A 27,624-nucleotide genomic window follows, 5' to 3' on the forward strand; every position below is an offset into this window, starting at 1 on the left:
TTGTTTGAGTTTCGTGAACTGAACGGTGGACTCTTTCAAACATTAAAAATTGACCAAGAATTTCTGGACAAGTGAGGGCGCTTTTGCTCTGATGTAAATCCACGAAGATATGGTTCAGATTCCATGTTTTCATGTTCAAATTGTGAATCCCAAGTTTGCTATCTGGGAACATTTCTGCGGAAAGGATTTTTGCTGGATTATTGCCACATACTCACACAGCAATAAACTGCCAAAGAAAATAAAATCTGCCATAGCAGTGGTTAAAAAAATCTAGAAATTGTCTGTGCACAAATCAGTAACATTGAGATTCAGTGCCTTGGATGACATCATAGTTCTGCTCATGAATATGCAAATATGCAAAAATTTAAAATCAGGGTAATTGAAACCGAAAGATGCAATTTCAAGGGTTTTTAGCCAAATTTATAAAATATTTATATGTCCTGGTTCCTTCAACCAAATTCATATGAATTGAATAACTGGTTGTACCATCTCTTGCCTCAACATTTTCTCAGGAAATTTTCCAGATGGTTATCCAATTCTATCGTGGGTTATATCGAAAACTGAAGGGTCTCCCGTGTCATACCTGTGGCTATGTAGATATCGGAACTTTTGTATTCGCACACATACAGATTGGATGGATCTTTGGATCTTTCTACTATCTTATGCTGTCCTGCACAAAAACCAAATTCTGATGTCAATTTTGGAACGAGAGAAATTCTTTGTTCAAAAATCAACCTGCTGTTACCTGTCGATAGATTATTATGGAACGAATGATGCATACAAGAATGGCGGTCGTAGCATAGAATAGCGCTATACTCAATCCCCTCTGCATCATGCAGCACAGTTGTACGGCCTCGTACTCAAGGGCACGCAAATATAACGCGGTGGAAACGACACTTTAACAGTGGCAATTATCGAGGCAGTGTACACCATGGCGTACATATCTGATGTACCACGGAAACAACGCTCACGTTCTCATGATCCGGTGTACATGGGTATATGTGCCACACCATGCGATCGATTCTTGACCGATAAAAAGTCCCAAACTATATTACCGCGGTTTAACTAATGTTTGTTAGTGATGAATAGCCCGGTACTGACCGTGCTTCGAATCAGTGTTCGTTTTAGTAATAAGCAGTGGGCCCTATGTAGTATATAAAAGAGTCAATTCTCTGTAGCGTGACGTATTGAGAAAACGATATTTGTAAACCAAATACTAAAATTCCATCCAGCAATTATTTTGTATAAATCGAAATGGAAATAGGAGTGTTTATAAGGAAATGTGACCGTACTAATTCAGAGGAAACACGTAGGCCCTGAAAAAAACGCAAGGATCAAGGAACTGCAGAAAAACAAGTATCCTATTCAGCTACTCAGGGTTGCTGTTAGGAGCCGAGCGGGAAATACAGTAACAATGGGGACGAGGCTGGCTTATCACAAAATACTGAGAAGGAAACGAAAAGCATTATTGCTGGCTCACCTCCATGATTCATGTCCTGAGTTTCCATTCACAACTTTGCAGCCATTTCCCATTTCCAGCCGTTGTCTCTGGATATCTTTCAGGACACCCACAGACAAAATCTTATCAAAATTTGAGCTGCTCTCGCCCTAATTTGTTTGGACTTAAGTAGACACAAATGCGCAAGTATACAAGTTTAAAAAAGTATGTTTCCGGTGCATAAAACTGTTAATTCAGTTCACTGGCTTAGTTTTTTTTCCACTCATTTATACTGGTTGCATAAACGATTGAGGATGAGGGTGCTATTGTTGGGAACCTTTCACAGTCCCGTCTACTAGATTTCCCGTCCACTAGATTCCCCATTCACTCGAGTTTCGCCACTCAGCGTTGCTTTCCGGCTGCGCTTACATCATTGGTTCGGCTATGTTGCTGAAGTCGCAGATAATTTGTATACACACTCCTGTTTGCTACTGGAAAGTTGCTGCCTCATGGAGATGATCGGCTGGTGCCGCGTATTAGTTTAAGGAGGCACAATGAGCAGATGAAATGCAGCTTGAACATAAGTTGAGGACATTTCGAAAGTTTTAAATGGGGGGAGGGGCACGGACGTGGGGGGTTGTCTGCCCCATCCCGTGCCCCCCCCCCGTAGTTCAGCATACAGAGACCAATATCAGTGGTCAGCATGAAACGTACATAGTAATCGGGTCTTCTTCGGGTCTTTCTTTGCAGGAATTTCAATTCAGACAGCGAAGCGGACCATCGAGGCGATGGTGGCGCAGACTCGGCCTTGACTCCAGACCACGCCAAAAACTGCGCCCTTCTACTTAGTAACACAGGGAAATGGAGGGCCACGAATTGTAATTCGTACAATGGCAGGATCTGTGCGCTGCCTCGTGAGTATCACGTAGACTCGTTAGGAAACATATTTTGAACACAATCTCGTAAAAGACCCCCAAATGACAAATCACACAGTCTGTCAGGGCATACAAAAGTACATTTTAATTTGTAACCAACATCAAGCCCTTTACGTTTCTGGCACTCTGTAAACGCCTTCAGACGTGATAAAATGACTTCGTTTTGATGTGAATTTTTGGTCAAGTGGCTTGACACAGACATTAAATAGACTACGATATCGCTAATCTGCGAAATTTGTTTTTGTAAGTACAGTTTTCTCTTTGTACTCGAGAGTACAGTGAACACAAATTTCTAGGGGGTCATTAAAAGCAAACGAACAGCCTTTTAAAATATAAAGTGTTTGTTCATTTTAAGACTCCAAACGGGGCCCTTCAAGACCCGGGGATCATCCAATGGGGCACACGAACGCCCTCCCCCGTAGTCGCTCGATCTAAATTATATTGTTTGTTCTAAATCTAAAGGATGACAGATCGGTTCTTCTGAATGATTGACACTGTTAGTGACAGGCGACTTATAATAGTGTTGTTATATGTCAGTTCATTTCCTGAACATGTTTAACCCCGTGGACTCTAATCCATTTCACTTTCTTCGAATCAAAGAATCGACAGCGGTGACTCTTTGACGATTGCAGTTTTCTGACACGGGCCAATGTTCTCTTTTAGGTGGTGAGCAGTTGTGTCCAGATGGAGGAACTTTTTTCCGTGACCGATGCTACTGGTATAACCAGGTTGGAAACTGGGACAACGCTAACAGAGATTGCGAAGAGCGGTTTGGGAAAGGTGTAAAGCTGGTCATCGTGCGTGACGCGGAGTTAAATGTGAGAATCAATAAGATGTGTAGTCTGCCGGGGGGGGTCGGTATGACACCGTCAGTAAAACACTGTTTCTGTCGGATATTTGAGTTTCATTGCCCCCGCATTACAAAGCATAGCGCCCAGTAACGCAGACGAACAGCTACGGCGGAGTTCCTCACATGTCGTATACGTGATTTTCTTTTAGATTGACAGTTTACATCGATAGCAGACAAACTGTGTGGTTGGTCCATAAACCGCTGCGTTTGGAAACCAGAGCGACTTCTCAAATTTACCGAATTGACGAGTCGATGCTTGCTAACCAATCAGGTGTCTTGTTTAATGTGACGTCTCAGACTTACTGGAAGACTGTTGGAGCAAGAATATGCGTGCCTACAACCTGCCTTTCAATATTCTTGCGTGGCGCCATTGCTATTATGCAAAGCATAATAGCAGTAACATACTTATTTGCATATCGAACAGGCATGAGCATACTTATTGGCATGTCGAACGAGTTCCTGCTTCCTGTATGTTGTAGGTGTACAATATCGTTTTCCGTAGTTTGTTGTAAAATATCGATTCACGATTGACGGCATCGATCTCTTTTCTTATCTTTCTCTTCTCTTTTTGTCTATGAAAACGATTCAAACTTTTCCCCATCGATAGTGGAAATAGACTATTGTCCATTATCGATTGTCAAACTGTGAAAAATTCTCGCTCTGTCATTAAATTATACCCGAACCTCTTAAACAAGCAGATATTAATTAAAACCCTCGGAGCCGCAACTCCAAAAAACGGGGACCTTTTCTCCACGCGGAGAAAATCATCCCCACGTCGGTTCCCGGAGTTTCCTGTCATGCCTGAACCCGAACGACCGTTTTTATGGTAGCCAATACATTTTTCATTTCATTATGCTGCTGTGGAAGTACATTTGTAGCCACGCCCCGAAAATAACTCCGAGCTGCGAAGTGGATGCTGTTTACGACTAGCTCATTTCCCGGTCATGTGGGCGTCTTTGGGATACAGATCTTTCAAAAAGTCTTACTCCTGAGTGGTTAGGGTCAGGCCAATGGTAGTCCACAGGCTTGTCGTGTATGCCTGGGTTAGGATTACATGAAATCTTTGCCAAATTGGCCCATCGAAAAAGTTACGACCATATTTGGTGATATGTGGAGACTTTTATCCTCGTGGGGTCTTGCATCTGACTTGAAGTACTTCAAGGCCAGACTGGAAGCCATTGATCTTGAAGAACTAACCAGAAAAAAACCCATTTCAAAATATAGCCTGCCTGCTGCATAAATGACGCACTGCATGTTTAGAAAACCTCTCCGGATGATTTCATGCAATTAAATTTCTGAAGATTCTGAAGATTCCTCACCCACATTACAACAGGTTTATGAAGTCAGGACTGACGTCTTGACAAGATACTTGTGAGCAATGAATGTAAATTCTTATTTCAGCAACATTTTGTTCAGTGTGAGCAGGTTTGCTGACAAGAATACGTGATAAGCCCGGTAGAAAATGACTCTTATATAAAGGTCCCAAGAGATAACATTTAATGTGTCATCCATCCTCCTTGTTTCTTTTTTAATATAATCCAGGCGTTTTTGTCTCGCCACGTGCATCCCGCAGTATGGCTTGGCCTGCGTTACTACCAACAGAATGATACATGGTACTGGGTAGATGGCAGCCCGCTGGACCCTAACGGGTACGGTAGGCATGGTAACTTATCCCCAAAAGAATGGACTATAAAAATGAGACAGGCATCTTAGGGTTTCTGCAATAGGCGGAGTCTGAACCCCAGGGGATGGGCCCTTATAGTTAAGTGAATGGTTTATAACAATGGCCGCGTCCTGTTTGCAAGTGCGACCTTGCCCTGATAGTTCGCACATCTGAGTCAGTGAAAAACTGGGTTTGCACAATCTGTCACAAATCGTTTTGTTTTTGACAAACATTTTAATTGGTAAAATGTACGCAAATTGCATGGTACTGTTCAATGATGATCACAGAACACTATAATTTAGCGTATTGAAGCGTATGTAGCGTTGTATGGCAGGGCCTTCCACATTTTAGGCCTAAAGGGGACATTTTTTTAATGGAAAGTCGGGACGAGATTTTGGGGAAAAAAGTATTGCCCCGAAACGTTTTTGTTTGAACTCAGCATGGACGTAATTCTGGGGGGGGGGTCTGGGCCTACTCCTCCGACTTTTTTGAGGTGGAGGATGGGCTATTGAATCATCCTCCCCCCACTTGTTGAGGTGGTGGATAGGCTATTGAATCATCCTCCCCCCACTTGTTGAGGTGGTGGATGTGCTATTGAATCCTCCTCCCACACTTTTTGTCTTGAGTAAAGCATGTAACCAGATTGTGAAGCATTTTTTAGACTTCCAACTACGACAATGCATTATTATCACCAAAAAAAGGGAAAACAATTTTCAAAAGTTATATAATATGTTACAGACCACTTTTTTGTCCTCACCTGTCGGTCCAGACTTTCCAATAAAAGAAATTAACCCCTTCACTTTCTGAAGGTGCAAGCATGCAATGCCACTCCGTTGTGTGTAATTCAATCGTCAACCAAGAAGACAATAAATTTGTTCTATAACGTATTTGGTCCCCACGACGTTGATGTTAAACACAGTGACAAATAAGTGTGGAATTCCGTTCAATCAAGCGTGAAGGCCTAAGGATTAGGCATTCAAGCAAATTTTGCACGTCAAAAGCGTTCGACATCAGACAAAACCTTACCCTTGCCTTGCCTTATTAGTATATTCGAAATATATTGTCTATATTGTCTTTATATATTGTCTTTTTTCCATTCGTACCCCAAAGTTACGAAAGATGGGGAGACGTCGAACTGGATCCCTCGCGAGATGAGCGATACTGCGCAGTTCTAAACTATAACGATGAGACTGGCGGTCACTGGTCGCCAACTTTCTGCTCGCAAAATGTCCGTACAGTTTGTGCCTTGCAGAGTAAGAACCCTCTTTATCCTTACCAAGATATTCTGGGCTTCCGTCTCAAAATGTGACTGTTGCCTTTAGGCCTACGTAGCCAGTCTTGGCCTTACTGCCCGATATTTTTGCCCATGCATATATTTCCACGATACACAAAAACATTTAGTCAGAAGATGTTGAATTAATTATATGTAGTCGAATGCAGTTCCGAAGGAATCAATGCTTGGTTTGAAACACGATTCATTACAGCATCGAACGCAGGTGGAATGGATTAAAAGTAACGTTTGCAGAGATTTGGTAACGAAAGCAGTACTTTCCAGTGAGGGGAAGAGAGAGATATGCAGACAGCACGAGGGTCTTGAAACCAAGACGACAGCATGCCTGAATCTAATCCAAGTTAGAAGTCTTTTTGAATTAACCGCTGTTCCTTTCTCTCTCCAGCTTGCTACGACGGGCCATCCCGTGTTTTGGGGTCATGGGCAGGGCAAAACAGCAGGCAATCCGACGAGGACCACGAATGTCTTGACTTTGGCAGCAAACCGAGATGTTCGTGTGTTTCTGGTGCACTCTGCCGGCTCACGGGCAAGTGTCATTGCGAGGCGCTGTTCCCGGGCATGAAGTGCAACAAAGGTGATGGACAGATCTTTCTTTTTGATTTACGCCCTCTCTCTTTTTGATATCTGTCAAACTGAAACTGTGTACATGTACAGTGCTTTCTTGCAGGCCAAATCGAATTGGATTTGGGGGTAATGGTGTGAGAAGTAGAAGGAACAATCATGTCAATCGGAGAGTTCCTTATATTTCCGGGAAAATTTGGCTTTCCCCAACTTTTGGACACCGATTGTGGTTTGATCGACAGGAATTAGTTACTACCTACTCTATTCGTCGTATACGACGCTGTCGAAATGATTGATCATTAAAGTCGTGTTTGTGTTCATTTTATCCCATATTTATCAAGACGAGATGATGGTGACAATCCATGCTCCCAACCGACTGGAACGTGGAGAGACCGTCACCATGCGCTGCCATGTCAACGTGCCGTCCATCGACATCACGGTGCTTTGGCGAAAGGTCAGCGGTACGGAGATGCTCCCGGAGGGCCGGACTGTCCTACTGGACCGACCTGAGTCAGGAGACTACGATCTAACTATAGAGAAAGTTCAGGAGAATGACACAGGGTCTTACGTGTGCGTCGCCACCACCGTCATAGGTCAGATCGGCACGTCGAAGATGGACAGTACCTATCTTCACGTTGTAGGTTAGTGACAAAATCTCGCAAAAGCAAGCCCATTTTGTGAATTCGTAACATTTTTTGGGACAATTTCCTAACACAATGTGTTTATTCTAACCAAGATGTCGCTGCCATGAAGCCTATGTCGTGCAGTTGTGTACTAAATACACCCATTAATTTGGAGAACAAATACATTTACACACGGCACTGGATCAAATTTGTTTCATCCAAAACAAGGTTTCCAAATTCATGAACGTCTACATTTCTGCAAAGAAAAAACATCACATTCGTATAAAGCGTCGATTCCAATGTCCATTTACATCGATCAGTTATTTTAACTGTTGTGCAAAAGTGTAAGTTTCAACCAGGATAATTAACGATGTAACATTAGAAAGTCACTTCCAAATTGAGAATTGATGTTTTTGTGTTTCATAGTTCCAAATACCGTAACACCCAAACCGCCACGCAAGGTTTCTGAAGGTAAGTGAGCTCGTTCAGTTTTGCTTAAAGACCAACTCCAACGATGTTGATTTTTTTTTTCATATTGAATCCTATTCAAGTCTAATAAAATTGGCACATATCAATATCTCCCTTGCAACACACATTTTTATGTTAATAAAACACAGTTTTTGTACCTATTTTTCCTGGGAGTCCAGTCTGCAGTTATAAAAATGGACGTGTCGTCACCACTCATTAGCATCTAATGAATTGATTTCTGTGACGTATAGAAGAGAGGAAATACACGTACCACCGTGCGCGCGCTATATGCATGCATAGCATGCATAGCTGCAGACGACAGCACGAACTTACAGACGCAATACAGACATAATTTGGTAATGAATATATAATTTATTAAACACTAAACGCAATAAGAGTTTTTTTTTAGATTTTTAAAACAGTTGGAGTTGGTATTTAAATGTCATTAGAAAGGGCATAAATATTAACGACTTAAAATTGTCCGATTTCGTTTATAGGAAGAAATAACTATGAATGGCATTAAGAACAAAAACTATCTGGAAGGCAAATAGCGCCTTGACATTTATTTTCAAGAGAATTTCAAAAGGTGTAATACAACTTGATCTGTTGGATCCTGTTGGCTTCACCATTCATTGATCACAGTTGTTGGATGTAAACGTTGTTACAATCTTTTTGTGACAGGAAATGAGCAGGGAGTTTCGCCCAAGGAAAAAGGTAAAGATTCTAAGAAAGAAAGTATGATTTGATGGCAAGAAGATTTTATCATGCACACAAAGTTAATGCATACTTCCTTAATTGGAACTTGTCATGCGTAAGATATTTACCGAGGCCAGAAGTTGTCTCCTTGTGTGCTACAACCCCCCCCCCCCGAAGCTCACACCCAGAATGCCAACTCACATAAGTATAGGAATGTGACGCTACATAGGATTCGTTCTAGGACAAGGGTTCCGTGGCAGACTGATTTGAAGTAATTTTCGAATTTCGACGACAGACTTGACTTCGAGTCCACTAGGGGCGAAACAAGTAAGTTTGCTATCTCCAAGAGTTTCCTTTTTCAATTTACCCATTTTTTCCTAAAGGTTTGATCTTTGCGGTAGCCGCTCTCGGCGTCTGCTTTGTGTGCTTACTGGCTGCCTTCATCATTGTCAAGGTAGGTTTCAAATTTCAACGTTCGTTTACTTAAGCTTGGCCTTGACTTGAACCTCAAGGTGGATGTCTTAAAATCCATTCATATTGCAGCTATGCATGGTATTGATACACATCGATGCTTTAGTCTTCTGTCTGCATTCGTCATCCCCGTTCTGTCTGGACTAGTTAACGTGTTTCGTGGAAGAGATTGAATCGAGCCTGATTTTTAAAAACGTGACTAGAAATTCGTCTCTTTTTGGAAACGCATCGGCCTCAAATTGCTGCACAAGATCAAAATTAACTCTTGGCTAAATTGTATGCAAAGAAATGGGTAAACGTTCATTGCACACGGATGAACGTAAAGCTTTCCTCTGTATCAAAGTTTTACATTGCAATGCACTGGGAACATAACGCTTCAAAGGTTAACATTCACAGTGAAGGAGGTGAGATTTTGTTTGAGCAAAAGGGAAAAGATGCAAAATGCTCATAAACAGATCGCGTTTTTCAAACTTTCCTTAAAACCCATTGCTTTCAGCATCTTGCAGGGAGACATTGAAGCTCTGCCTGGAGCTCATGTGCTGCGCCCTCAACGTTCTCTGTTTTTACACACAGGTTCGTCAAGAAACTACTCTTCGACGCACTCGGCGCTCCAGTGATGTGCTGATGTGAGCGCCTAATGAATGTCTTGGCTCAAGTCTGGATTCGGCTGATTGTTAACGTGTTCATGCAGATTTCATGCAGCTTCTTGATGGCGTACGGTTTAGTTGCTTCGGAGAATCTAATCCATCCCAGTCTTGGTCCATTGGGAAAGTTGTAGACAGACTGGAGGAACATTTTTATAAGTATATATTTTTGGATATTATTTGAAGAGGGGGTGAAAGTGGGTGCCGGTCTGGGCACTTTTCTACCCGGAATCACGGTTGTTGATCAGTAGGGGCTGAGTGCGAGTGTGGGGCTGGAGGTGAGATGGGATGGAGGTTGAATGGGGATTGGGAATGATTACGGGATGGTGGGGACTGAGATGCCGAATCGCCTTGTAAAGCATAAATATCACTTATTCTTTCTCATTCGTGGGTCTTAGATCAATAAATACGTGTGTATTTGAAAGTCTTGAAATGACAGTCGTGCTTAATTCACTTTGTTGCATGCTTTTCAATTTTTGTTCACCATCTAGAAGTAATGTTTAGGAGAGCCGTATGGGTGGGTGTCTGTTCAAATCGTTCTCCACTCACTCTCTCTGTCTCTAATTCTGAATTCAAGGGTACTTTTGGGGTGTGGCGGGTTGTTAAAAACCTAAAGCTGAAAAATCGAAAGAAAGTTGTCGCCGAGGTTGCAATCAGCATTGCTTTTAACCAGCACTAACATTGTTTATTGTTAATTAATTATTGGTGATCCATGATGGATGCTGCTGAAAACTCCATCGTTGCTGCGACGTTGAATGCAATGTCAAACGCCGCAAGGTTAATATGACTGAGGGAAAACCACACCCACTGATTTCATTTTTTTGGTTTTATTTTGATGTCTAATGATTTAGATAAATAAACAAAGTAACCAAAAACTTCCAAGTTTTGGAAAAGAAAGAACTGTTGTGCTGTGTCGCTTAGTTTGCAGGTCTACGCACACTTACCAGTGTCAGTCCTCATATGCTGCAATCAGCCTTCGCTAGTTCCAAAGGCAAATGCATTTCACAGAATTTTGTGAACGAAATGCAGCTACAGCTACAAACGTAAGCACTGTGGCTTACTCTCTTTCTAACTCCCTGCACGATGTACAATGTAATGCCCACTTGTCAAGACTAGCAGAAGTGTTCACACGTGTTGTTTTATTATAGCACTACTATCTAGTGAGTGCTTGGCAAGAACTGCGTCATATATGACGCAGTTCTTGCCAAGCACTCACTAGATAGTAGTGCTATAATAAAACAACACGTGTGAACACTTCTGCTAGTCTTGACAAGTGGGCATTACATTGTACATCGTGCAGGGAGTTAGAAAGAGAGTAAGCCACAGTGCTTACGTTTGTAGCTGTAGCTGCATTTCGTTCACAAATATTCTAAAGCAGTTGCCCTTCCCGGCGCCTTAAAATCTAAAACCTGGGGAGGGGGGGGGTAAAAACCCATGGAAAAAAAACCTTGCAAATAACAAGAATAAGTTGCCATGATGAAGTAGTGTTTGCCTGTCGGACTGCAGATAGCACATTCTTGCTACACCCTGAGACTCATAGAAAAGCACCTCCGCGACGCGGAGTGATACATTCCACAGTAAGAACTACCCCGCTCAACCGAACGAAATTACATTTTTACCGGGAAACGGTAAAAAGAAAGTAGTACTGCTTTAACTTTGGCCCAAAGGCGATGTTAGTCAGTAACTGGCACAGGAATCATTTTTGTCCGGTTCTATTTCCGTGTCCCCAAGGCACCACTTGGTACGGTATCCACGAAGGGTGTGTGGGTGTCTCTTCGACGTACTAGACAATAATAACGGGTCATGTTTGCACGTCTGGTCTTCACTACACAAGGCCCTAACCGGCAGCGCTGCCCCATTTAAAAACCCCTCACAAACCCAAGTGCTTAATTAAGGAACGCCAGTGTCCGACAATGCAATTGTTGAATATATTCGTCTATTTATCGCCCTTTCTCTGGATGTCACACCGTGATGTTACTTCGCAGTGGTGATATTTAGGCCACAGGGGCGGATCCAGGATTTTTTTTGGGGGGGGTCGAATTTTTTTCTTCAGGGGAGAATAATTAACATTTGTTGACCGCTGTGGTGTGGGATATGACGTTTTGAACACCCCAGCGAGAGACGCATTTCGCCTTCGGCTCCGCCTCTGGGCGCTATATGCGTGCATGAGGGTGGTCAAAATTTCACATCCCACACCAAAGCGGTCAACAATTGTTTTGTCATACCTCTGCCTTAATTTCAGAAAACGATAGGCCTACTGTCAAACTGTATAATTAACCTAACGGACGCAAACGACGATCGTCTGCAAGTACCAGTGAGTATATGTAGTCTGGTTGGCGGTTCCCGCATTTATTATACGCTGCTGGGACGGGAACGAGTCTGTTTTACGAGCACGATCATTGATCGAATTCCCCGGTAGCCTATGCGAAAAACGTATCATGCGTACCACGCTAACTGACTAAAGGAGCGGAAATGCTCGTCCCCGAACTCTCTGAAGCTCTTCTGTCTCGCACGCGTTCACGCACAGTCGGCAGAAAGAGATATCTCACGGTGAGTGTGATATGCAGATATACAGCCCCGTCATGTTATCGTTCTGGGCCAATAAACGGACAGTATCCAAGACAGATATATGACAATCGGACACATAGCGCCCTCGGCTTCGCCTCGAGGCGATATGCGTCCCTCGGGTGTTCAAAATGTCATATCCCACATCACAGCGGTCAACAATTGTCGTCGTTGTTGAAGCCATTTTATCTTTTAATCGCAAATAAGACCCCTAACATGGTCAATGCGTGCAGGGGGACTTGCAACCTTTAGACTTTGGCCACTTAAAAAAAAATGGGGCGGGGGTTGACCCCAATCCCTTCTGGATCCGAAGCCGGGCCGCCCATGCGTAGTAGGCTTTGAAAAAGGTCTATAAAGGCGTTCGGGGGAGGAAGGGGCTATGTGACACCCCTCCCCACCGCTCTTGCCTGCAAGTGTTGGGGAAAATATCTGGCTATATGTTCTTTTGTTTTCGTAGTCCGTTGGGGAAATAATTGGTAGCACCCCACAAACCTCAGCAAACTCGAACTTACCAGCTACGTGACCCAACGCGACAGTTAAAATGTTAACAATACATACCAGAGATACGTCATTGTGGTTATTCTTTTTCAATGGTTTCAATCCTATTGATAGATCTTTAATACCTGCTGTATGCATTTAACTCGTGCGGTATCTATCGACATCAGTAGTTCATCCAACCACGTACCTGAGCACAAGTACGGTTTGGTGTGCATGGAAAGTAAGGTGTGTGGTCCTTTTTAATTCGGGACTGAAATGCACACTTTCATGGTCTCTTTGCTAAGTCCATAAGAAAGAACCAATGAATCAATGAGAGGCATGTTACTCGACGATCTGGCCTTTTCTTCACGTTCAACAGCACAAAAAAGGACACACTGAAAGAGAGTGGTGGTTCTTTGGAAAGGAAGCAACGGGAACAATTCCGAAAGAAGCGTTATCACACAGGAAACAAAGCATTGCCTCCATCCGATTGTTCACGGGGACTGACAACTTATTCTGGTTTCCTTTCTCGCGCTAAATTGTGACGCAAGTAATTGTAGATCGGTTATTTTTTTTCCTAACTGCACAAACAGCGAGAAACCTTGATATCTCTTTCCTGTTACTGAAGTAGCATCGACAACCCTCACAAGTGTTGATGTTGAAGAAAGGTACAGACGGAATTACAGTGTCTCTGACGCCGGGTCGCCTCCGTGACTAAATGAGTCTATACTGGATTGGACTGGCACATTTTCTTGCCAGCCTCGGTAGGTGTGCTCTCCTGCTTGTTCGACTCACGGGGTAATACGTTGTGGACATGAGGGGTGAAGTGTAGAGTGGTTGCATGGTGCCGACGATATGCTGAGCCATGCCTTTGCTTCATAATGAAGTGTTCGAGTACAAGCCGGTGGTTCCATGGACAGGTTACATTACACGTTACAGTCAATTACACGCAATCCGAATTCAGTCACACTGGGTCAAGAATAATTACAAGAATAAGACTAAGACGGAATATGGCCCTAAACAATATTATACGACCGCGATAAAATGTTACCCAAAGGCTTTTCTTATCAAAATGGAAGGCAGTTTCTCATTTTGTGTTTAATGAGTAAAATGGAAAACGGAAGATTCTTTATGGGGGTGAATTAGATGAATGTTGAAAGTACATAGGCCTAAACCAACAATACCGAGTACAAAATTATGCTTGGATAAGTCCCTTACCCTCATATCAGTCAACTGTATAATCACAATAAACAACCTGTTTACTCTGCAATTAACATTCAACTGTTGTTGTTTTTTTTTCAAGTGGAGGGACGCGTCTGCCGGCAACGACTCGGAATGGAGGACGGTAGCATTCCCGATTCCAGAATCACAGCCTCAAGTGTCTACCACAATTAAATCAACGCACCCGGCAACTGCAGGGCCGCAAACGGCCGGCTGAACAACCCAGGAGGCGGCGGGATAGCTGACGGTTGGTGTCCGGCCCGGACTGACAAGTATACGTCATGGTTGGGGGTCGATTTGGGAGAGCAACTGCAGGTGGAAGGGGTCATCATACAGGGCAGCGCAATGCCTTTCTACATTGGATTGGACGAGTGACCCGATTCAGAGTGCAGTACAGTGATGACGGGATTGATTGGCTGTATGTGACCCGTAGTGAAGATCCTGGGAGTGTGCCGAAGGTAAACGGTCATTTTCCTTATCCGAAAAAATGGTAAAGTTACTCTTGAAAAATCTTTCTGCCTTTCTTGATTTGGAAAGATCAATAATACAGACAGAGACAAAAAAAAGAATAATTAGGTCTACATACATAAAAAGCGTCTTGTGAATTGATTTCGATACGGACGATTCACAATAGCGCGCTACCAAAAGTTTGCAACGCGTTGGCCAGTCCCAACGCGAAAAATTTGTCGACCCTTTCCAAATGCGCATTTGGTCGAAAAATTTCGCGCATTGTGATTGGCCAACGCGTTGCAAACTCTTGGTGGCGCACTATTGTGAATCCGCTCGTGTTGAATTCAATTTGAGATAGCCATTACAGTATTTACGATAAACAGATAAAGTGATTATGGAGCAAACACCATTACAGTGAAAGAAAAAACTCAATATTTACTCATATAAGCCGTATCACATCTAGATAATGCTTTGATCAGATTGATCGCAAACGAGAACAAAACAATCAAAATATTAAAATCGGTCCCAAATGTGAAGTCCTTTGTTGAAACCATGATCTTTTTTGTTTGGACTCCATCGGTGTCATTCTAACACCATGGGTCGTTTTATCAGACGATTTCTCTGCTGAATGTAAAGGATGCCTCCTTAAAAGGATAGGGCAAAGGGAAAAGATATTAGAAGTATTATCTCCAACAGTTCAAAGACTTCGAAACAGAGTTGTAACGAGTCATTATTTTTTTCTGACTCGTGTCCAGTCGAGGCATTGCAACGAAGTGACTGGAGTGTAGTCGAGTAATCAGGCAAAAAGTCAAGTATTTTTAGCTTAAATCAATTCGAGTTGCCAATGTCTGAACACAAAACTATAAATAAAAACACGAGAGGAATTTTTTCGCAATTTAAAAATATATCTGAGTTTCTACATGTGGTCACATCATATTTTACTCTTGATCTTAACACATGACATGAACATTTATAGAAACCGACACTGTAAGTCACTGAAAATCTTTGCAGACGTTTGCTTTCATGTTTTAGACTCGAGTCAGGTCCTCTCATGAGAGCTAGACTCGAGTCAAGTCATTTGGTCGCAGTGACTCGAGTCGAGTCATAATATCCATCGGGAGTCGAGTCGCCAAAAATTATGACTGGCGTCACACTCCAGTCGAGCATTACAACTCTGCCACGGAAATGGACCAGTTTTACACTTTCAGCAGCTGCCTTCTTTTGATGTTCTCGACAGATTTAATTGATTGGGCAATGTCACAGTGGTTCACTCAGCGATACTAATCTAGGTAGCCTATATGAAAAGACCCAGGGTTATTGTGTGCAATTCGACGATGTGGTGTCTGTGGTGGATTTAAACAAACTTCTTGCTTCTCCTTTTTGACAGACATTTGAAGGCAGCGAAGACATACCCACACCTGTTACCACCATTTTTGACAGGCCGATTCAAGCTCGTTACATCCGCGTCAGACCAACCCAGTACTACACATACCCAACGATGCGGATTGAGCTCATCGGCTGCAGAGGCAAGGACGATTCTTATTCTGTAGATTGTCTTTCAATAACGTCATACTAGATCGCTTTTTGTCTGGGTTCTTACCGCTTCGTGGTAAAACGAAGTCCGTTCTATAAAATTTCAAGCATTTCGAAGAGATCATTGAATTGCTGAATTTGGAGTAGGCCAAGTTTGTAGATTGGGCTGGTGTTCATGGCTGGTGTCTGACTTTCCACGTAGGCCTCTGTGGGACACAAAATCACGGCCGACAATATATTGGTCTAATAGCAACTTGCCTGACGTGGTGTACCCCGCAGGGGGAGGGTGGCGTTGGAAGGCAAGTAATGTTTGGATTTAATTTTTCCTGTTATCTTTGAATGTGTGAGTTAACCGAATTAAATCCTCTTTAATTGGAACTGTACATTTACCTCAAACCAATTATTTAAATTTGATGTAATTCTTTCGAAACGGCTGGAGAGCAGTCACTTACATGGGAGTTACCCTGAAAGGAAAAAAACCTACGCGACACTTGAATTAACGTTTGACAGACGCAAGTAACTTTCTCCGATGGTGACTGTTACACACACACGTGCACTTCACTTGTTACCGCTTAATATGGACGACAGATCTGTTGAAATATCGACGTGTCGGGAATCAAGAATGCTGTAGGGACACTTTTTTCCCACGACGCAGATTTGAATTTTGCAACAAAAGAAACAGCTCCTATCGCGAGGAGAAAGCCTTCCAACACACACGCACGCGAGATGCTCTGTGTCGCTGACCGACACTACTTCCACTATACGGATTGATAGATTTCCCTTGCATAACCTCCATTTTAACTCTTGTGAGAGGCATCAGGAGGTACGAGGCTCCAGCACGGCCATGTCATTATGACATTGATCTTTAAAGGCCTATAAGAAAGAGTTTCGGATTTGGGAAAGGGAAATCCCAAGGAGGAACTCCGAAAGTAGTAGGGAAGGGACAGTTCTGGACCAAACGCCCCTTTTTACCCGGTTTTTGCTCAAAACCATTGGGTAGTACATCGACTCAAAAAATCGCCGAAACCTTTTTGGTGGGAAAAAATGGGAAAATCCAGAAATGACGTGAACCCCGTTTTTGCTCAAAACCCTTGGGTAGTACATCGACCCAAAAAACGGGGGGATTCCCACTCACCTTTTGACCCCGGCTGTAAACAACTCGTGACTAGCACCGGGGATTTCCACTTCACTGACCTTGAACTTTTGACCCTGGCTGTAGACAACTCGTGACTTGGCAATCACTTGCAAACAAGTCGAGACTTGCCCATCATAAAAAACGGAAAAATAAACAAACAATACTAAAAATACATTAAAATAAATGGTAGATAAAACTACAAACGTGAATTGTTATTTTTGCAAAGACACGAGAAATTCGATCAACTTGATAGATTCGTACGATTGCTTTCGTTGTTTTAATTCCAAAAGTTTACGCAAATGCATCGGTTGTAAAGAATGTCACAATTGTCACGAATGTCAAGACTGCGTCAGATGTAAGGACTGCTCCACCAGCGACGATTGCGGTAGATGTATGAATTGCGTGGCTTGTTTTAATTCATACGACTGCAGAAATTCAAATGCCTTGGACAGTTGCGAGGACTGTTACGAGTGTGCCCATTGTATCGAGTGTTTTGGTTGTACGTACTGCACCTGCTGCGTAAATTGTGTCGAGTTGGAAGGAATGGATCACGTGGTGCTCGTAGACGGCAAGCATAAAAAGTTGAGGCACGCGCGAGAGAACGAGCCACTGCCCGATTCAGCTACTAAACTCGACGTGGATTCATACAAAATTGGATTAATTATTAAATATGACGCTGACGTCGAACATCTAATTAAAGTAGAAATCCCGCCCGAATAAAAATGAGAAAAATTTTAGAAATCTAATTATAAATAGAACATGTCAACTCAAATATATATCGTCTCAAATGACCACGAACGTTTAAATGCCGGCAACAAAAACCCAAAAATTACCTATGGCCCCTTTGACTCTGAAAATTTAGTCATTTTAAGACCTACAAAGTGTTCTTCTAAGATCGCTTATCACCACGAGGGGCAAAACAGACGACTGTTGATTAGACTCGAAGACCCTTGTTACGGAGTCAACCCAGTTTATAAATAAGGTACTAAGGAACCTACTGGTCAAGATCAAATTTGTTATCAGATATCTCCCGAGACCGAGTCGTTGCTATTACGTGTAAATGATGAAGTTTATAATTATTTTGAAAAATTAACAGATAAGATGCTGGAAGATCTCCCCGCGAGTACGCGTAACTCCTTTAAGGTGTCTCAAAAACTAGACGACATATCCGATAGGATCAATTACTTAGTTAAACCGGCTTATACCGATAAAAGTAGGATGTACGTTAAGATCGACTATGATGCCTCCTTGGTGGATAAATCGTTTAAAGAAATCGACCGCGCTCTTTTTGCGAACAAAAAATGTCACGCGGTCTCTTTGATCTCTCCTAAAGATATTTACTATGGCGCCCACGGTTCACTTTCTTGCGGAGCGAGCGTTAGGTACCGAGTCACGTCGGCTATGCTCACGGTTGAAGAAAAACCTTGCTTTTGGGAAGCGTTTGATTAAAGAAAAGTTAGTGAAAGTCAATTTAACCTCGGTTCTATCAACCGGGGTTAAATTTTTTTTTTTACTTTAAATAAATAAACCCTTATATAAAATGACTGATGCGGAACTTTGTCACTTGTTGAATCTAAAGGAAGTACACATAGCGGGAAGCGAGCGTAGCGAGCAACAAAGTCAACCGAGGCCAACTTGTAAACACCAAATATTTGAAATAGATGAAAGATATGCGTGTAAAAATTGTGGTCAAATTCTTGGGTGGGTTTCCTCATACACCCCAGCAGACATGGGAGATAGATATTACAAGCATCACGTTTGGAGGAAACCCAAGCCGCCAAAATCGAGAAAAACGTTGCAGAAGTACAACATTTGTTTTAAAAACGGCGAAGCGGGTGAAATAGAATACAAGTTGAACCAAGTTTTAAACGGTAAGATCTCCAGAGGTAAACCGTTGAAGGCTTTAATCGCGGTATGTTATTAAGACACAAATGGGGAAACCGAATCTAAAGTGAAAGACCTTTTTCAAGTCTCGGATAAGCACTGGGAAAACGCTAGGGAGAAGTTTAACCTCGCCAAACAAGACGTATAAAACGTATATAATAAAATGGAGACTCACACTTTTCACTTGACCGAAAACCCGCAGACGTTTAGATTGAAAAACGAGATCAACAACACCAAAGGCGACAAAGTCGTCCGAGTAAAGAATATTCAGTTTGAAGCTGGATATTTTAACGTAACAAACGCCACTGAAATTGAGTGGGATACAAACTTGGACGGTAGGCCAGCGGGGGTACTTGGCGAACGACCGCCCGGTATACCCTCAGTGGAAAGAACAGACTCATCTTCCAATCCAGAATTAGTACAAACAGCTAAATCCAGATTGATCCAAGCAAATAAAAGAGGCGAGTTAGCGGAAGAAATCAGAATCAGAGCTGATGAAATTGAGCAGCTAAACCAAGAAATCGCAGCTTTAGAAGGTCAGTTAAACCAAAGACAACCATCAGAAACGCGAGCTCGTTTAGCTTTTGATCTCGACGATAAAAAAATCAAATCAGCTTCACTGCTCGTGGGGCAAAGACAAGCCTTAGATGAAATCTACGAAGGGAATCCACCAACTCGACCTACCACCACCACCAACTCCCCCAGGAGACCCAGAAGAGAATTAACTAAAAGACTGTTTTTGACGGGGCTAACTGGACCTATATACGACAGACTTCATGCGCGAAGCTCATCCGAACCATTACCCGAGGGTCAAAGAGGAAGCATCGTGGTATCCCCCGGTTATTATAGCATGGACTGGTTTCACTTTTTGTTAAACTCGATACCGGGCGTTTCTTTTAAGGTTCACTCGGAATCTAAACGGGTGACTTTGGCCATTACGGACCCCAATCTCAAGTTGCGACTAAATAAAGAAGTGTCCAAGCTATTAAACTTACCCAAAATAAAACTTTTACCCAACGTCATTTACGAAGGCAATTACGATTTAAACCCCTTGAAACTCGCGTTTATTCATTGCAAACAATTAAATACATTTTACAATTTTTATAACGGGCAGTCTTTAGACTTGCTAGACGTGACAGCTACCGAGCCTAGCACCTGTAATCACTGTAAAACGCCTAAAAAGTTAATACACCGAAACATCAGTGAATTGACTTTTTCTGTTAAAAACGATAAAGGCGAGCTCTTGAATAACATCGGCAAAATTTTAATCGAGTTAGACATTTTTTAAAACGCGTAATTATAAAAGTAATAAGATGACGACTAACATATACCCAGATTTAAGTAAACACTCGGATTTGACTTTAAACTCGGCTGAACAAGCGGAAACAAAGGTTTACAGACTCAGAAAGATCGAAGAAATTAAATCTCAAATCCAAAGAAAACGCGACGCGAGGGAAAATAGTTACAAAAAGATCAAACGACTTTTAACCGCGCTCGGATACGTAGAGCACGGCGTGGAAGCAATTGGAGTCACATCAGCAGCCGTGGGTATCCCCGCTATTTTGGGAGTGATCACCGGACCCGTCGGGCTCGTGATGGAAGGCGCTGCTACCGGCGCGTTTTGCTTTTACGCGGTTCTAAAGTACGCCTCCCGTAGACTCGCCCACAAAACTAAAAAACACGACCAAATTCGAATGTTGGCAGACGCTAAATTAAACACCATCGAAGAATACGTATCTCACGCTATTGAAGACGGTGACATATCCCATGAAGAATTTGTCCTTATTTTATCCGAGCTGAAAAAGTTTAACGAGATGAAAGAAAAGATCAGATCGCGTACGTCTACAAAATTGGAAGCGAGCAAAGCGAGCACCAAAGAAGAATTCGAACGTCAAGTCAACGAAAAAGCAGAAGCGCTAGCCAACGAACGGGCAGCGGTTTTAAAAAAAGATCTTATGAAAAAACTTGGCGAATAAGTTTTACAAAGTCGGTTAAATATGAAGAGAAACCAGAATGTTTAAGGTGTTCAAAATTATCAGAATCCCCACCCGCTTATCAAAACTTGGTCTGCCCAACGGCACCTCCTTTAAAATTCTTTTAAAATAAATGGAAGGCAATTTTAGTAGTCTAAATATTTTAGTAAACGAAGACAATTCTTTTACAGCCGAGTTTCCAAATTTAACGCACGCGTATAAATTACCGAAAGTAACCACGGGTGAAGCGGTCAATCGCTGGTCTACCGAGTCGATATCGTTTTACCAAAATCAATTTAATTTCACGGTCTATTGCGCGACGACGGCCTGCGGTGTGGGTTTTGATCTGCTGTCCGACCCTAATCCGTACGTCTCGGCTTTATTTAACTTTCACGTGTATTACACCGTACGAAAAATATTTTACGACTGCGTGATGCCCATTCCGAGCGACGACGTATTTGACGCGTTACACAATAATTACGACCATCGGAAGTTTACGGACACGTGTCTTTTATACGGAGTAAACCCAAATAAATCGTATAAACAAACAAGAGACACTTTGTCGAACGGATTAGGGACAGCTTTTTATTACAACAATGGATATATATCCGTTCCGGGTAAAAACTACGACGCGCACGACTTACACGTGACCAACGGTAAATACGTGGGATCTACTTACATGGGATTTGGATGGGCTAAACCGTCTAAAGGCTCCGGTCACGCGAGTACCTACGCGGTCACCTGGATTTCACAGTCGGACGCGGTTACTTTGGCCTGGTGGGATTTCGTTCCTAAAAAGTCTCGGTTGACGGACGTGGGAATCACCAAGGTAAACGAACCAATTCGAGCTTACGTCTACGCATTACTCGGGGCACAGGCGCAGACCAAGACCAGCGTTTTGGCCACTGGTACCGGATTAGATGCGCAAAGGCAATTTATTACGATCGTGGAATCTTTAATTAATTCGGACCCCGATCTGGAACAGTCGATTGACCAATTTCAAGATTCGCCACAATACGCGAAAACGCCTTTAAACTTTGTAGTTGCCCCGGGTTTGTACCTGGTGCCCTCTGACATGGACTTACGCATCGGTACGTTTGAGGGATATAACAATAATTTACAAGTCGCGACTGAGGATATGAAGACTGGATACGTACCGAGTTTGAATAGCGGAGCGACCGGAGCAACGAGCGGAGCGAGTTTAAAAGGTGATTTTAATGAAGAGGAATTACCGAGGCAGCCAATTGTAAAGCCAGTTTTAAGCAAACCGCTCGACATACACAACGAAGAAAAACTGTCCTTAACCGTCGGAGCCGTTGCCGTGGGTGTCATCAGTTTTACGTTATATAAAATTTTAACATAAACGGTTTGATTTAAGGCATAAAAAAAATTAAACGCTTGTTCTCCACGTGGAAAACAAGCGTTTAATTTTTTTTCCTTTTTAGAATCCGTTTACCCTTTTTGCACGTACGTCAAAATCAAAACACCCAAGCCTACGAACAAAGTCCACACGTGCTCTGCCACCCATCCGACAGCTTTACTCGCCACGTTAAAACCCAACTCAAAATGCTACCGATGACCCCGGGCAAAGCACCTAAAGCTTTCAACCCGAGTTTCTTCAACACATTTGCCAGGTTCCACAGTTGACGTTTGATCCAATCGGTAATTCCAGGTTTGGAAGGAGGTTTAGGCGTTGGTGTTACACTAGGAGTTCCAACAGCTCTGACGCTAGCTACGATGCTACTAACGATGGTACTTACCGCTAAACTAAAAGCTGTTAAGATGCTTACGATCGTGACACCTTGATATCTAAATATAGTTCTAATCTTCTCGCGTAGTGTCAAATCCGAATTCATCACAGCCGTTATCGTTTTTTTGATGCGATTGATCTGGCTTCGTAATTGATTAGTATTATAACTATAGTCTCTAATCTACCCAGTCTTTCGACTCGTAAGTCAACCAATTGCCGTTGAAGTTCTGTACGTTCTCCTTCGGACGTCGCTTCTTCCAACTCGGCTTCGACCTGTTGAATTTTTGCGTCTAACTCATCTAATTTACCTTGATTTAAACTTAATTCTCCTTTTACTGTTTGTAACGATTTATCTAAAGCGACCAACTCGCGATAGTTTAATCCTTCTGTTTGTATTTCTTTATTTTGGGTGAGCTCTTCTACGATGTCACTGACTTGGTCTGATATTTGGGGTAGCTCTTCTATTGGAATGCTCTCGGGTTGAATGGATTTTAATTTTGATTCAGCTTTTTGCACCGATCTTCCATAATTGCCAAATCCCAATTTGAATCTTATAAAATCTTGCGCTGACATGGTGTCTTCACCCGTTCCGGTGTATCCAGCAGCTTGGCGTTTTTGATGATTGTGTCAAGACCGACAACTACATCTGGGTTTCTTTTGTCGGTTAATAGCACATCACCGTATTCGCCTTCACTTTTGTAAAATAAACCTTTGCCTTTGCGGTAATCAAACCTTTCATAGTGAAGTACTGATGGTACATCTTTTCTTCCGGCGAGTTTAAAATATCGGTAAAAGTCTTCTACAATTGGGTTAGTTATTAATACCGCTCTCCCTCGTTCTAATGTATCACCGACTGGTCTTGGGTTTACGGTCAATTTTGATTCAATCGGTTTTGTTGTTACCTTTTCTCCATATGATGAAGTGTTGGTATCGTCCCATCCAGGTCCATTTGGTTCAATCGGTTCTATTCCTACTCTTAGTTCATGTAATGAAGTGTTGGTATCGTCCCATCCAGGTTCATTTGCACCTTCTATAACGGACGTTTCTTGTCGATCATTCTCAACAAAATCTTGGTCGCGCTCGCTTTGATCGCATTCTTGATTTTCTAAGAGAGGTATTTCCTCGGGATCGAATCCTCCTTCTGCCATTTCTTTTATAATATACGTTTTTTAAGCGGTGGGCAGGCTCGCGGGCAGGATACCCTGAGCTACCAACCAACCCTGGGTAGCCAATGCACCGCTAGACAACGCGGTCAATTTCAACGCGTCTTCGGCGGACAATTTATTTAGGTCTGGGGGTTTGATTTTAAATAGCTTGCTCGACAGCATAGCATATCCGAGCGTTAACCCCGAAAGCACGGTACCGTGGTAAACCGTATTTGCGATTCCGTTTACGTCGATTGATTTAGCGTTACTCATATTTATATATAAAGAACTTTTAAATTTATTCCATATCTAAAATTGGTTCTTGGTTAGGAATACTCACTTCGTTCGTTTTACTCGCTTCATTCGTTTTTCTCGCTTCTCGTTTTGGTTGAATAATTTGTTGAGATCTATTTTTCCAAATTAAATAGAGAAAAATCCCAGTGATACCCAATCCATAAAAATATCAAGTTTCTGTTCTCTGTAACCGTTTGGGTAAAGCTAGATTTTTTTCCTCGGTGTTTTCTTCACCCGCTAGTTTCATCTTGACGAGCTGTTGCTTCATCTTTTTGTTATGCTCGGCTAAGTTCTTACCTTGTTCTACACGCTTTGGATTTTTAGCTTTAGTTACCGTTGACAGTTGGGAAATTGATTTAATTGCTTCTGTTTTATTTGCTTTCTGAATTTGGTTGTTGTTCGATTCGTTTGTTTGGTTCGATTCGTTTGTTTGGTTCACTTCGTTCGTTGACATCCTCTTTTATAATAAGAGAACGTTTGTTAAATTCTAGATGTTTTGTTGTAATCGACATAGCTGTAAGTGGGGATAGGTAAACTCCGTACTTGTAACAAACCTCGATTAGTAAGTGCCCCATCTTTTGATTTATAATCGTGTCGTCGTTTAGGTCTTTAGTTAGCGCTTCTTCGGACGTTAAGTTGACGTTGAACCCGAGTAGATCGATCGGAGTAGCTATACCGAGTAGGCGAGAATACAGGCTCAAAATCGCGTTACCTAGAGTTTTAACGATCTCTTTGCCAAACTTAACTTCGTACAAATTGAATAATTTTTCTTGATCTTTGGGTGACAGAGCTTCAATCTCTTTGATCGAGTATTCTTTGCCTAGGTACTTCTTACTTTCACCTGACGCGGCTATCGCGCAAAGGCGGTCTTTGTGGTTGGTTTCAGTTGATTCGTTGCTCGCTCCGCTTTTTGAATCGGCCAGTATAGATTTGATGTCGTCCATTTAAATATATACGTTTTTATTGTGTTGTAGGTATGCTTTAGTCGTAGGTACTCAACTGTGTAGTAAGTTAAGTTAGCTGCTATAACTAGCTGGGTAAGTAGTTGAACGTATTGTAACATTGTTGCTTATTTACTATAACTAAAATAAAATTGCTCAAGCACAGCTGAGTTAGCTATGCTCAAGCAAAGAATTAGTAATAGTAACTTCTTAACAACTAGCTTTCAAATCGTTATACGACGTAACAATTAACTTATCGCTCTTTCTCTTATTGTTGCAGCTATAACAGCAAAGCACGCAATTTGATTTAATATGGCCGATTTTATTATCTAATCGTTCGATGGTACAAAGATCGTCTTTGTGTTCTAAGAATTGCATCTGAACTTTGCAATCTGGGTAAAAGCAGCGCGGATAATCCTCAATTAACCCGCGGCAAAAGTCTGTGTCAATAAACCGGTCGGGATCAAATCGATTATACATTTTGTCCTTTTGTCTAGCGCTGCGAATCCATCTTCTAATCGTTACCTTGATTGGGTCAGAACAAATCTTACAAGTATGTTTTCGTCTCCCGTGCTCGCAAATCGATGCTCCGTCACACTCTTTAAAACGAGATTTTTGTCTCCCGTGTTCACATTTATTTTGTTCTTGATAGGCTCGTACTTTCTCAATGCAGCCGTTACAGGTCGCGTTAATTTTACCAGTTCTCTGTACGGAGAAGTTTGGCGGGTCTAGGAGCCAACGGCACTTTTTGCAATTTATTTTTTCTTCAATCATCTTATTTAATGAAGGTAATTGAAAAATTTTTCTCGTTTTTAATGAACTAAATAACTTACGGGTGGCTCTGTATTTAATACCAATTTACTAAACCGAACGTCGCGTAGGTGTCTTTTAATTTCTTCTCTCTTTTCGTCTGGTACTACATCGTTTTCGTCGAGACATTGGTCAAAGGACGAACGATCTTTACAATGAAATATCGCGGTCCATGCGGTATTAAAACCGAATTATACTTTTGCGTTAAAAGCCAACACGAATGAAGATAATGTCGACCGCTAAAAGCCATTTTAGACAACGCGCACGTATTGGTACCCTTAGATTTCTTTCGATACTTGATAAACTGATCGGCGGCACAATCGTCGACGATAAACAACGTATTTATCCCGTCGAATATTTTCTGATAAAGTTCGATCGCCTCGTTTAATGCTAGCCTTTCCCGATCTAAATCACACAAGTAAACATTTTCGTCGCTGTATATCCATAGTCGGTCCAAGTATGTTTTGTTTTTAAAAAGCGTCGGACATATAATTACGATGGCTTCAAACGCGAAACGGTATTCCGTCTCTAAAAGATTTAAAATCCAGTTAGTTTTCCCGCTGCCCGTCTTACCCACGATTAAGGCGCAGTGAGGATTTTTAAACACGGAGCTCATTTTAAGAAACCAGACTTTTAAAGTTTCCTTCTTCCACCGTGAGTTGAGAATCCATCACCAAAAATACGTACATCGTCAGAGGTCCCGCTGTTTCGGCCGTTCGTTCCATCTGTATAGAAATGTCCCCTCCTCCACCGAGAGGCCTACCCGATCCGTGGGCAGAATTGTCGTCGGAACTTCTGAAGTCGAGCCAGAGACCGTATTTGTCTTTTAAATAGTCGGCCATATCTACTCCCAACAAAGATATGTCTGAGACGACCCCTCTAGCCAATTCTTTATCCGAATCGCCAAAGTACTTTGTAACTTCGTTCCAATGTTGATATTCAAACAGACCCTGCGAGTACAATTGATTAGGTTTCCCTTCGACCGTGACGACCGTCTTTGTGATGTGCGGATTATAAAATTTTTGCGGGTTTTTGATAACCGGATCTCGAAACAAGATCAAAATTCCTTTTAGACTTTTAATCGTCTGATCGATGTTGATGTTCCATAGCGTGTCACTCTTGTTTACGACCTGTTTTTTCCAGGAATGCACTCGGTCAAATAGGTAAAACATCGTTTTTTTATTTTTTAGTGTTTGCGCCAGATCTCGATTGGTAACAACTTCATATTCCAAGGTAAGATCTGAAATTTGATATTCTGCGGCGGTATCTGACGAGTTGACCACTTTGTCGTGCCCGTTAAAAGTTAGTTGGTACGTCAGAGGCTCTTTAAACCACGAAGGATAAAACGGAGCGTGATCCGTCAACATACGCGTGTCCAGTGGAATCGCATAACGATTTTTAAAAGCGTCGGCAATCGCCATATCTTTACCGTTGTTTGCGGCTTCGTTTTTATCGCCAGCCCCTAGACGTATCTTGGCCACGTTTTCCTTTTCCAACCCAAAGTACGCCATATTTTTAGTCTGCGACAGGGGTAACCAATTGTCCTTAAAATTGTGAAATACGTCTGCATCTCGGTAACTTACGATCTTGTTTCCCTGTAGACTCACATTTATTTCCGAAACCAGGTTTCTCGCCACGTTGTTATAAACTGCCCGGTTGTCGTCCGAGGCGCCGTCTAGATCGAGTTTAAAAGCCAACTTTGCCGTACCGGGTACAATGACGTCGTCCGTGCCTAGGGCCGGGAATTTTACGTTTAACGTGTGATCCGCGGCTATAGTGCTCGGGTTGTGCGTAATGGTGACTTTG

The 27,624-nt window shown here is 42.3% G+C and overlaps 2 protein-coding genes across 4 annotated transcripts in view; both read left to right on the forward strand.

Moving 5' to 3' along the window:
* LOC110984447 (uncharacterized) overlaps nt 1-10,540 on the forward strand; it is a 28,315-nt gene extending 17,775 nt beyond the window's left edge. For all 3 annotated transcript variants that reach the window (XM_087133261.1, XM_087133262.1, XM_087133263.1), the window contains exons 8-17: nt 2,189-2,352; nt 3,037-3,191; nt 4,766-4,872; nt 5,997-6,139; nt 6,563-6,751; nt 7,080-7,379; nt 7,788-7,832; nt 8,511-8,543; nt 8,909-8,979; nt 9,570-10,540. In XM_087133261.1, the coding sequence (XP_086989387.1) occupies nt 2,189-2,352; nt 3,037-3,191; nt 4,766-4,872; nt 5,997-6,139; nt 6,563-6,751; nt 7,080-7,379; nt 7,788-7,832; nt 8,511-8,543; nt 8,909-8,979; nt 9,570-9,626 (1,264 nt within the window). In that variant the 3' untranslated portion in view covers nt 9,627-10,540. The remainder of the gene's footprint in view (nt 1-2,188; nt 2,353-3,036; nt 3,192-4,765; nt 4,873-5,996; nt 6,140-6,562; nt 6,752-7,079; nt 7,380-7,787; nt 7,833-8,510; nt 8,544-8,908; nt 8,980-9,569) is intronic.
* Nucleotides 10,541-12,885: 2,345 nt separating this feature from the next.
* Nucleotides 12,886-16,228, forward strand: LOC110984446 (lactadherin-like). Its single transcript, XM_087133264.1, has 3 exons — nt 12,886-13,446; nt 13,986-14,361; nt 15,741-16,228. The coding sequence occupies exons 2-3, from the start codon at nt 14,185-14,187 to the stop codon at nt 15,927-15,929; spliced, it is 366 nt and encodes a 121-aa protein (XP_086989390.1). The 5' UTR covers nt 12,886-13,446; nt 13,986-14,184; the 3' UTR covers nt 15,930-16,228.
* The last annotated feature ends 11,396 nt before the right edge of the window (nt 16,229-27,624 follow it).

The sequence above is a fragment of the Acanthaster planci genome, linkage group LG02, assembly GCF_054643075.1.
Source record: "Acanthaster planci isolate LZ-2023a linkage group LG02, COTS_SCS, whole genome shotgun sequence".
Lineage (NCBI taxonomy): Eukaryota > Metazoa > Echinodermata > Asteroidea > Valvatida > Acanthasteridae > Acanthaster > Acanthaster planci.